We start from the raw sequence: 12653 nt of genomic DNA on the forward strand, positions 1-12653 counted from the left end.
GCACGAACCCTGGATGCTAGGGAGACAAGATTTCCACTCGCATCTCTGGGAGGTAGACTCGAACTTTCGGTATGTTAAGCAGGGCTCCTATAAGCTCCAATCACTGAACAGGGTGGAGATGGGACATAGGTTCCGCACGGACTGCCTAGCACCGTCCTCGGAGATGCTCTTCACCAGCCAATTTTATATGGGAACACATGGACGCTAGACACTTGGCAAAGATCTTGGGAGGCAACACGCTATAATGAAAGTGACATGTTCCCAGTTGAAATCGAAGATACTTCTGGTGGACTGAAAGTACCAGGATGTGAGTATATGCATCCATTAAGTCCAGAAAGTACAGCCAATCGTTTCTCTGAATCATTGGAAGAAGGGTACCCAGGGAAACCATCCTGAACTTTTCTCGGACTAGAAGTTTGTTCAGAGCCTTCAGGGCTAGGATGGAATACATCCCCCCTGTCTTTTTCTGCACATGGAAGCACCTAGAATAGAATCCCTGTCTTTCTTCCCCCAGTGGAACGGGTTCAACCACATGGGCCTTTAGAAGGGCAGAAAGTTCCTCTGCAAGTACTTGCCTGTGCTGAGAGCAGAATGAATGAGCCCTCGGTTGGCAATTTGGAGGTTTGGAGAGCCAATTGAAGACATATCAGAGACGGACTATTTGAAGAACCCATTGGTCAGAGGTAATAAGAGGTCACCTTTGCTGAAAATATGTTGTTAACCTCACCCCAACTGGCATGTCGTCTGGGACGGACACTCTTACTGTGGCTATGCTCTGATGGAGCTAGTCAAAAGCTCATCCCTTGCTTTCACTGGAGAGCAGCACGAGCCTTAGGCGCATGCTGTTGACGGGAACAAGCACACTGGGGCTGTGTAGGTTGACGTGCCAAAGGAGTGTACCTGCACCAAGAATAGTAGTAGGGACTGCTCCGTGGCTTGCAAAAATACATTCTATATGAGGAGGCTGATACAGAAGGCGCCCGGTGCGAGATAGAAGAGATGGTATCAGTGTGTTTTTTGATTTCGTCAGTGACCTCTTCAAACTTCTCTCCAGCATCCGCCAACCTCTGCTGAATAGAATGTTCCAAGTCAGAAATGCACAGCCATGGCATTCTGTGCATTGCTATACTTTGAGCAGAGATCCTGCATGCTACATCAAAAGTGCCCCTAGCCAACAACTTTCAACATGCCTTCTCCTGTTTGATCAACTGGCGAAAAGGCTCGGCCTGCTCCGAAGGGAGCGTATCCACCAAGTCTGACAGCTGTCTCAACGAGTTTTGTAAGTAAATGCTCATGAAGAGCTGGTACAACTGTATACAGGAAAAGAGCACTGAAGCCTGGTACATCTTCCTCTCAAAAGAATCCAGGGTTCTAACTTCTCAGCCTGGGAGAAGTCCCCTAGTAGTCCCCTAGTACTCCTGGCTCTTTTGACAGCGGACTCCACCACCAAGGAATCGTGAGGCAACTGAGGCCTTACAAACCCAGGTTCACTGTGGATCCAATACTGGGTGTCTATCTTCTTGGACACAACAGGGACTGACAGGGTGTCAAGTTCCTCACAATGACTTCCTTGAGTACCTCGTGGAGGGGTGCAATCACAGCCTCCTTAGGAGGAGATGTATAGTCCATGACCTCGAGCATCTTGGCCCTGGGCTCATCCTCCACCTCAAAAGGAAATGAAATGGCATCAGCTATTTCCTTGACAAAAGATGGAAATGAATGGTTCTCTGGCAGAGACCGTCTCCTTTCAGGTGGTGGGGCGGATTCAGAGGGAGTCCCATAAGACTCATCTGAGGAAAAGTATCTGGGATCTTCCTCTGACTCCCAGGAGCACTCCTCCTCAGTGTCGGACAGTATCTCCCTACGGGATGTCCGAGACCGAACATACCTCGATGCTGAAGAGCCATGTCCTTGGAAGCGGTGTCGAGAAGCAGGCTCCTGTCCTGACTTCGGTGAAGCTTCCTCCACTGATGTTGAGTAAGTGTCGGCATGGGTGGCAGTCCACACCGGTGCCACAAGTGGCACTGGTGTCAGAGGCTGCACCATAAGCTGAGGGCCAGGTAGGGCCGAAGCAGGAGGTATGGCAGGTGCAAGCACCCCCAATACCAATGCACACTGCGACATAAAGCATCCAGCAGCTCAGGGAGCAAGGCTTAATGTGCTCATCGAAGGCTGACACCGGGAAAAGCTGGGGTGCTGGTTGAAGTGTAGGTTGCAGAACCGCTGGGGTCGATACGGTGCAGAATCTCGGCTGCTTGGAGAAAGTCACATCGGTACCTGCTGAATGGAGGGAGAGCAGTCCTCCCGGTGCCAATGCTTCTCAGGTGCCAAATCCTTCAATGCACTAGAGCTCCCAGCACCATGTGGCAAGTATAACCGATGACGATGCTTCTTGGCCTTCACCCAAGTTCCTTGGTGCCGACGAGGATGACATCAAATCCTCACGTCACCTCGGGGTTTGAGTCCGACAATGAATGGTCCCGGTAGGGCCTGCACAGCAGAAGGCCTTGAGACAGGTGAAGACCCACTCAGCGCGTCACTAATTCCAGTATCTAAGGGTCTCAAAGCAGCCATGCTTACCTACGTTCCCGATGCCAGTGTGATGCTTGACGTTGACGCCGATGTCAAGGAACCGGATGTGGCTCCAAAAATCTTCTCTCGATGAGCCTCTTGGAAAACCTGGGTCCTCTTCTTCATGCGAAGACAAAGAACACAGTTAGCAGGGCTATGGTCAGGCCCAATACACTGCAGACACCAGGAATAAGTGTCCTTTCCCAAGATCATCCAACTGCACCGGGTACAGAGCTTGAAGGCACTGGGAGTCTTTGTGGACATGGAAAAACCTCGTCGGACAAATTAAATGACTCGATGGTGTCTAAAAAGGGGCAAGGCACCAAAAAAAGAAGGGAAGAACCCGACCGGAGTCAAGGTCTCAAAAACGGCCATATGGCGTCGAAAAAAAAGGAAACTTTAACCCGGGCAAAGTACATCTAAAAAAATAAAGGACGGATTTAAAGGAATAAAACAAGCAAGCCACAATAAAAAATGAGGAAAAAAAATAGCCAAAAGGCACCAAAAGCTCTTTTGAATAGAGCGAATGAGGAGAGGCTGAAAAAGCACACCTTCTCCTCACGTGGAAAAAAGAGAACTGAAAAGACCGTGTTTGCGTGACAGGCAGAAAGGTGCTCCCGCTCCACAAAGCTCTATTTTTCACTTTGGCAAAATGCCGGACTGGGCAACACGGATCGGTATCACTCACTTGTGAGAATATTGGAGCTTGCTTGTCTTTGGAGAATGGATTTTATTTGGGTGGTATTGTATATGTACTATATTTTGAATAGTTTTGCAACTGTTCTCAAATAATGATACATGAACAAAAATAAATGTTTGTAAAATATATTGCAAAAGAGATATACACAGCACAATTAAAATTGCAAGAGATAAGGAGGCTTATAACTAATGATGTATTAAAATCTGCAATATTTTTTACCTTGCCATTCCGATGAACACACTCATTTAAGTACATTAATAGTTTTTCTACTATCCCCATTGTTTTCACAACAGTGTGCATTGATATATCTGTAACAAAAGAAAATAAAATAGATTAGCACTTAATATGAAGTACTTAACATTCCATGTTATAAAAAATAAAAACATATCTTACATAAAGAAAGCAAATAACTGATGCTGTAAGTGCACATGTGGATATGTTATGCTCTTCACCACCTTGCAAGGGCAATTATTAGGCCTCAACAGTATTTCTACTGAAAAATAATATGTTGTATGGAATTATGTTCTTAACTAATAATTTTCTTTCCTTTAATCATACCAGACCAGTCCAGACTAATAGGTTGTGTTCATCTATCAGCGGAAGGAGACAGAGAAAATAGTTCCAAGTAAACCGCCCCTTAAGGGTATCGTGCAGCCTGGAATGTTCAGTATTTCGAATAGCCAAGCAATGGTACCCTGAAGTCTAGAAGAAAACACAGTTAATACCAACCAAGCAGACTCTTGGAGCCAATATGCAGAACCTCACTGTTCCTCCTTGATTGAAGGCAACTGTAACCTCCCATCACAGTAAAGTAAGCGGGAGGGAATGGTCCATACCGAGCTTGCCCAAGCACATAGAGATCTACCCCTGAATCCGGGGAAAGAAATCCGTGATCCCAAGTAACAGGAGTCATACAGAGCTGGCACAACAACAAGTGGCAGGAGATTGAATAGAGAAGATGAAGTAGGCAGTGCTGTAGGACATCCAACCGTATTGAAGCATTGTGGAACTGCCAGGGATACCTAAAGAAAACAACATTCTGACAGACTTTAGCCAGGGAGGGTACCTGGCCTGGTCTGGTATGATTAAAGGAAAGAAAATTATCAGGTAAAAACATAATTTTTCCTTCCTTGTCATCTATACAAGACATTAAAAATAACATAATACTTGGTTACATATAGGATATTCTGGCGCAAATGATATATTCAGTTAAATTACCAATGCCAGCTTACATTTATTAGATCCCTAATTGATAAATTAATTAGTTAACATTTAATGACAAGAAGTGCAGAGTGATGCACCTGGGGTACAGAAACCCAAAAGAGATATACTGGATAGGCGGGGAGAGAGTGGTAAGCTCAGCTCAGGAAAGGGACCTTGGGGTGATGGCGTCCCAGGATCTGAAGGTGACGAAACAAGGTGATAAGATAGTGGCCATGGCAAGGATGCTAGACTGCCAGCAGAAGGAGGTGCTGATGCCCCTCTACAAGTTGTTGGTGAAGCCCCACTTGAAGTATTGTGTGCAGTTTTGAAGGCAGTATCTTGCTAAGGATGTAAAAAGATTTTAAGTGGTTCAAAGAAAAGCTACAAAAATGGTATTGCATTTGTGTTCCAGGAAGTACGAGGAGAGACTTGCCAATTGCCGATCTGAACATGTATACCCTGTAGGAAAGGAGAAACAGGGGTGAAATGATACAGACATTCAAATATTTGAAAGGTATTAATCCGCAAACAAACCTTTTCCATAGATGGGAAGGCGGTAGAATTAGAGGACATGAATTGAGGTTGAAAGGGGGAAGACTCAGAAATAATATCAAGAAGTATTTTTTCATGGAGAGGGTGGTAGACACCTGGAATGCCCTGTGGGAGGTGGTGGAGATGAAACAGTAGCGGAATTCAAAAATGTAAGGGATAAACACAAAGGAATCCTGTTTAGAAAGGATGGATTCACAAAAGCTTAGCAGAGATTATTTCAATTTATTTGATTTACCATAAATCTAATGTCAGTACAAGTGGCTTATATAATAAATAACAGGGAGATTATTACAGGAAGCAGCCCCAACTGAAAATTGTTTCTCTATGTACACCCTTAGAAAGAAAAGTACCAAGAACAAAGAACACTAAAAGGCCCTTTTACTAAACAGTGTTAAACACTTAATGCATGGTTTACCGCATGGTGTTAGTGCAGAGCTGCATGAATGGGTAGATGATCAAATTCCATGTGCTGTTCTGAACAGTGCTCTAAAATTAGCAACAGAACAGAGTGGGGAAATAAAGCCCCCGACGATCAAAACTAACAGCAAGCAAATTTATATGGGCTATTAGTTTTGATCATCGGGGGACTTCTGCGGGAGGATTGTGCCTGGGCATGCTTCATTGCATGACCCCTAGTCCTAGTATTTTTGGAAACAGTAAACAAGCGATTCATATCCACTCATTCCATCCCACTCATTATTTTATAGACCTCTATCATATCTCCTCTCAGCCGTCTTTTCTCCAAGCTGAAGAACCCTAGCCACTTTAGCCTTTCCTCATAGGGAAGTCATCCCATCCCCTTTATCATTTTTGTCGCCCTTCTCTGTACCTTTTCTAATTCCACTATATTTTTTTTGAGATGTGGTGACCAGAATTCCACACAGTATTCGAGGTGTGGTTAACATAATACTGCAATATCTGAGTTCAGAGGCAGGACAGAATTCTTGGCCTTCAGGAAGGACCTTCCCTCCCTTCCTCAGCAAAGTTTTGATTTTCTTTCAGACTGGACAAAATTTTGATTTCTTTCAGCTTTACTCAGTTAAATTGAGTGGTTCCTAGCTGATCAGCAAAGACCTTTTGCATGTTTGCATAAAATTCATAACATTTGTACTTCAAGGATTAAGGAGAACATTAATTCGACTGGCTTTATAAATCCAGTGCTTCTCTGCTTTGAAACTGACAGCTACAAGAGAAGAATGAGGAATCTCCACACTCTCCTACCTTTGATTTACCTACATCGATACCTAAATTAGATAAATGATCTATAAACCAACCTTTTGAGCATGCACTAATTAAATATACCCCACCCGATCTGATTTATTAACTTTATATTCCCACTTAACACAACCAAAGATTTTAAAGTGGTTTACAGAATGAATAACTGTATACATTATTTAAAATATTGATTTCTCCTTCAATAATTAAGGATTCCCAACATCCTATTTAATAATCATAATTAATATCTTAAATTAAGGACTGTATTACATGCTTATGTACAGTTATGAAAATATCTACTATGTTCTATATTGCTCATTATAATAGTAACAGCTCTTAAGATCAGTGATCTTATGCCAAAATCCTAGCCATAGCCCTGAGAAGTTACTGTACAGAAATTACTAACTACTACATGTGTATTTAATCACTAAAGTTCTGATATAAAATAATTAAAATTATTAAGTGAGATAATAAAAGTATACAACCTAAAGTCAAATCAAATCAATTCTTGTATACCGCTAATAGCCCCTTTCCAGGGTTCGGTGCGGTTTTCATTCTAGGTGAGACAAAAGCCGATGTTACCATGAGGTATGAGAACAATTAGAGACCAGTGAAAAATATAAACCAATGACCAATGGAGGAGAATGCAAATGCTGCTTATAACTGAATTCCAAACTTCAGAGCTACAAAAATAACTTGCTTCCTGGCAGTTATAAATTATTTTTTCATATACTTTACCTTGCATAATTACAGCTAACTGCTCTGCTGCAGATTTTCTCAAAATTAAATCAACAGTTTCTGAGGTAAGAATGTCATATATTTTCTTCACAGTTTCAGCCTATTAAAAGAAAAAAAAATATCAAGTCACTGCCTACAGTTTAAGACTGTGTAAAAAAAATCAGTTTGTAATATCAGATACTGTCAATTTTAACTCATTAAGGGCCTGATTTTATAACAGTATGCTTATATTCACTGTTGAACCATCTTGATTAACGCAATGCTTTATACACAGACATAAACCTTACCAAGTAATTTTAGTTTCAATGGAATACAGTGCACTCCAGTGCACATTGGGTGTATTTTCTGATACATTTCCACTATTCATGATTATTGTAAGCCACATTGAGCCTGCAAAGAGGTGGGAAAATGTGGGATACAAATACAATAAATAAATAAAAATCTATATATATAAAAGGCACCACCAACGTTCTAATGAAGCCTCACTTCCGGTTTGCATGGTGGTGTAGATATCTGGTTTTCCCCATGAGTGTCTGGCCCGCCCTCGAGGGCGGAGCACTGACACTCATGGGGAAAACAACGAATGACAACCACATACACACTAAAGGGGCAGCTCCTCCCCCAGCCTAGAAAGCAACCCTCACTGCCCCCCCAAACAAAACACCCCAAAGCCAAGCCCCTACCCCCCCCTTCGCCCCATCACACAACCTCCTACCCCCCCTCGCAGCATCACAGAAGCCCCTTCCCCTGCCACATCAACAAACCCCCTAGGAGCGGCTCCAGAGACGACAGTCCCCCCTACACTCACTCTCCCAAGTCGCCGCCGCTCACCCCTCTCCCTCCGCTCAGCAACTTTCCCACCAGTCTCACCCACACACCCACCCAACAGACCTGCCATGCCGCTCCGATCTCTGCCCGAAGCAGCAGTACTGGACCAACAAAAAAAAACAACAGCTGTTTACACGAAGCAGACACGGCACCGCTGGCAGCCCATCAGGACTGATGTTGCCTCTGCAGCCGCTCCTCTCGCCTCTCACGTCGCTCCTACGGGGTCCTTCTCCAGGGGCAGTTACATTGAGGCGCGAGGACCGGCTGCACAGCCAACTGCCAGTCCTGATGGCCTCTTGCGGTGCCTTGCCTGCTTCGTACAAACAGCTGATGCTGTTTTTCTACCGCCGCTACTGCTGCTTCGGCCACACATAGGACCTGCTGCCGCCTCTGTGCATGGAGAGAGTTGCTGGCCACACGGAGAGGGGGGAGCAGCGGCGGCGACTTGGGGAGGGGGACAGTGGCTGCGCAGATATCCGGGGGGGGGGGGGGACAGCAGCCGACATGGGGGGAGGAAACCGGTGCTAGCGCCCGTTTCATTGCTCTCTGAAACGGGCCTTTCACACTAGTAAATAAATACATAAGCGCACTTAAACTTACAGTCCCAAATTTTTCTCATTCATTCTAATGTAAACTTACTCCAATTTGGCACATCAGCAATAAGCACATACTCCGGTTAAGTGCAATGTCACCTAGATAGGATTTTATATAGTGCTGGGGAGGAGACGGCTGTCTTGGTACATGTGGGTACTAATGACATAGGAAAATGTGGGAGAGAGGTTCTGGAAGCAAAATTTAGGCTCTTAGGTAGAAAGCTGAAATCCAGATCCTCCAGGGTAGCATTTTCTGAAATACTACCTGTGCCACGCGCAGGGCCCAAGAGACAGGCAGAGCTCCAGAGTCTCAATGCGTGGATGAGACGATGGTGCAGGGAGGAGGGCTTTAGATTTGTTAGGAACTGGGCAACATTCTGGGGAAGGGGGAGCCTATTCCGAAAGGATGGGCTCCATCTTAACCAGAGTGGGACCAGGCTGCTGGCATCGGCGTTTAAGAAGGAGATAGAGCAGCTTTTAAACTAGAAATGGGGGGAAGGCCGACAGTCGCTCAAAAGAGCATGGTTCGGGATAAGGTATCTTTCAAAGATATCACCATAACAGGGAAGATAGAGTATCCTGATAGTGAGGTTGCAAAAGAGATTGTAGTAGATCGGGTATCTTTAAATAACAATAAAAATCAGACAAAAGATTGCCAATTAATACTGTCAAGTACTAAGCATGATGTACTTAGGAACAACAAACATAGTTTGAAATGTCTATATGCGAATGCCAGGAGCCTAAGAAATAAGATGGGGGAGTTGGAATATATTGCACTAAATGAAAAATTAGATATAATAGGCATCTCTGAGACCTGGTGGAAGGAGGATAACCAGTGGGACACTGTCATACCGGGGTACAAATTATATCGTAGTGATAGGGTGAATCGGATTGGTGGAGGGGTAGCATTGTATATTAACGAGAGCCTTGAATCAAATAGATTGAAAATTCTGCAGGAAACAAAACACTCCTTGGAATCACTGTGGATTGAAATTCCATGTGCAAAGGGGAAAAGGATAGTGATAGGAGTGTACTACCGTCCGCCTGGCCAGGACGAACAGACGGATGCGGAAATGTTAAAGGAAATCAGGGACGCAAACAAACTGGGCAACACAATAATAATGGGGGATTTCAATTACCCGCATATAGACTGGGTTAATGTAACATTTGTACACGCAAGGGACATAAGATTTCTTGATGAAATCAAGGACAGCTTCATGGAACAGCTAGTTCAGGAGCCGACAAGAGAAGGAAAAATACTAGACTTAGTCCTTAGTGGTGCTCATGATCTAGTGCAGGGGGTAACGATACGAGGGCCGCTTGATAACAGTGATCATAATATGATCGGTTTTGATATTGGCATTGAAGGAAGTGAAACTAGGAAATCAAGTACGCTAGCGTTTAACTATAGAAAAGGTGATTACGACAAAATGAGAAAAATGGTGAAAAAAAGACTGAAAGGAGCAGCTCGCAGAGTAAAAAACTTGCATCAGGCGTGGATGCTGTTTAAAAACACCATCCTGGAGGTTCAGGACAAATATATTCCACGTATTAGAAAAAAGGGAAAAAAGACTAAACATCAGCCGGCGTGGCTAAACAGTAAGATAAAGGAAATCATTAGAGCCAAAAAACAATCCTTCAGAAAGTGGAGAAGAGAACCAACTGAAGGTAACAGGATAGATCATAAGGAATGCCAAGCCAAATGCAAAGCGGAGATAAGGAGGGCAAAAAAGGACTTTGAGAAGAAATTAGCGTTGGAAGCAAAAATACATAGTAAAAATTTTTTTAGATACATTAAAAGCAGGAAACCGGCCAAAGAGTCGGTTGGGCCGCTGGACGAAAATGGTGTTAAAGGGGCGATCAAGAAGGACAAAGCCGTAGCGGAGAAATTAAATGAATTCTTTGCTTCGGTCTTCACCGAGGAGGATTTGGGGGGGACACCGGTGCCGGAAAGAATATTTGAAGCGGGGGAGTCGGAGAAACTAAACAAATTCTCTGTAACCTTGGAGGATGTAATGGGTCAGTTCAGCAAGCTGAAGAGTAGTAAATCACCGGGACCTGATGGTATTCATCCCAGAGTATTAATAGAACTAAAAAATGAACTTGCAGAGCTACTGTTAGAAATATGCAATCTGTCCCTAAAATCGAGTGTAGTACCGGAAGACTGGAGGGTAGCCAATGTTACTCCGATTTTTAAGAAGGGTTCCAGAGGAGATCCGGGAAATTATAGACCGGTGAGTCTGACGTCGGTGCCGGGCAAGATGGTGGAGGCTATTATTAAGAATAAAATTGCAGAGCATATACAAAAACATGGACTGATGAGACAAAGTCAGCACGGATTTAGTGAAGGGAAGTCTTGCCTCACCAATCTAATGCATTTTTTTGAGGGGGTAAGCAAACATGTGGACAATGGGGAGCCGGTTGACATTGTATATCTGGATTTTCAGAAGGCGTTTGACAAAGTGCCGCACGAAAGACTCCTGAAGAAATTGCAGAGTCATGGAATCGGAGGTAGGGTACTATTATGGATTAAGAACTGGTTGAAAGATAGGAAGCAGAGAGTAGGATTGCGTGGCCAGTATTCTCAGTGGAGGAGGGTAGTTAGTGGGGTCCCGCAGGGGTCTGTGCTGGGTCCGTTGCTTTTTAATGTATTTATAAATGACCTAGAGATGGGAATAACTAGTGAGGTAATTAAATTCGCCGATGACACAAAATTATTCAGGGTCAAGTCGCAGGAGGAATGTGAACGATTACAGGAGGACTTTGCGAGACTGGGAGAATGGGCGTGCAAGTGGCAGATGAAGTTCAATGTTGACAAGTGCAAAGTGATGCATGTGGGTAAGAGGAACCCGAATTATAGCTACGTCTTGCAAGGTTCCGCGTTAGGAGTTACGGATCAAGAAAGGGATCTGGGTGTCGTCGTCGATGATACGCTGAAACCTTCTGCTCAGTGTGCTGCTGCGGCTAGGAAAGCGAATAGAATGTTGGGTGTTATTAGGAAGGGTATGGAGTCCAGGTGTGCGGATGTTATAATGCCGTTGTATCGCTCCATGGTGCGACCGCACCTGGAGTATTGTGTCCAGTACTGGTCTCCGTATCTCAAAAAAGATATAGTAGAATTGGAAAAGGTACAGCGAAGGGCGACGAAAATGATAGTGGGGATGGGACGACTTTCCTATGAAGAGAGGCTGAGAAGGCTAGGGCTTTTCAGCTTGGAGAAGAGACGGCTGAGGGGAGATATGATAGAAGTGTATAAAATAATGAGTGGAATGGATCGGGTGGATGTGAAGCGACTGTTCACGCTATCCAAAAATACTAGGACTAGAGGGCATGAGTTGAAGCTACAGTGTGGTAAATTTAAAACGAATCGGAGAAAATTTTTCTTCACCCAACGTGTAATTAGACTCTGGAATTCGTTGCCGGAGAACGTGGTACGGGCGGTTAGCTTGACGGAGTTTAAAAAGGGGTTAGATAGATTCCTAAAGGACAAGTCCATAGACCGCTATTAAATGGACTTGGAAAAATTCCGCATTTTTAGGTATAACTTGTCTGGAATGTTTTTACGTTTGGGGAGCGTGCCAGGTGCCCTTGACCTGGATTGGCCACTGTCGGTGACAGGATGCTGGGCTAGATGGACCTTTGGTCTTTCCCAGTATGGCACTACTTATGTACTTATGTAATGTATCAAACTGCTTTTTACATCATCACTCCTTTTAATTGCAATTTTCTTCATTCACTCCTGGCCTTGTTAAGTTCTAATGCCACATGAATGACCATCCAATCTCATCGGCTCCCGGGTTCATGATGTCCAATTGCTATGCAGCACAGCAGTTGTACATCATAAGGCTGGGAGCCAATAAACCTGGAGTGGGCGGCTCTCCTGTCTCTCCTTTACTGGCTAGCAGCTTGTGATGCACAGCAGCACGGATCACGTGGCTCTGAGTGAAGAGGACGTGTGACCGCCATTTTCTTTCTTGTCCGTTCACAGAGTGAAGGAGGAGGGTGCCCGCCATTTTCTTCCAGCGGGTGTATTGGCGGTGAAGTTGAACCTTCCACCTGAAGTTGACCCGTGCTCATAAACGCCCACGTGATCCAGTGGCTGTAGAGACTGTGGAATTGAACTGTGCACCTGAAGTTGAACTGTGCTTATAAACGCCCATATGATCCAGTTGAACCATACTCATAAATGCCCATGTAGTGGCGGAGGAGTTGAACAGTGCACGTGAAGTTGAACCGTGCTCATAAACGCCCAT

General features: G+C 44.4%; 1 protein-coding gene across 1 annotated transcript in view; it reads right to left on the reverse strand.

The window, feature by feature from the left end:
- Nucleotides 1-12653, reverse strand: part of RTTN (rotatin) — a 478682-nt gene that overhangs the window by 290352 nt on the left and 175677 nt on the right. Inside the window, exons 19-20 of the mRNA XM_030212687.1 lie at nt 6980-7079; nt 3491-3579 (exon numbers count right to left, since the gene is read on the reverse strand). Coding sequence (XP_030068547.1) covers nt 3491-3579; nt 6980-7079 — 189 coding nt within the window. The remainder of the gene's footprint in view (nt 1-3490; nt 3580-6979; nt 7080-12653) is intronic.

Source organism: Microcaecilia unicolor, chromosome 1 (assembly GCF_901765095.1).
Source record: "Microcaecilia unicolor chromosome 1, aMicUni1.1, whole genome shotgun sequence".
NCBI lineage: Eukaryota > Metazoa > Chordata > Amphibia > Gymnophiona > Siphonopidae > Microcaecilia > Microcaecilia unicolor.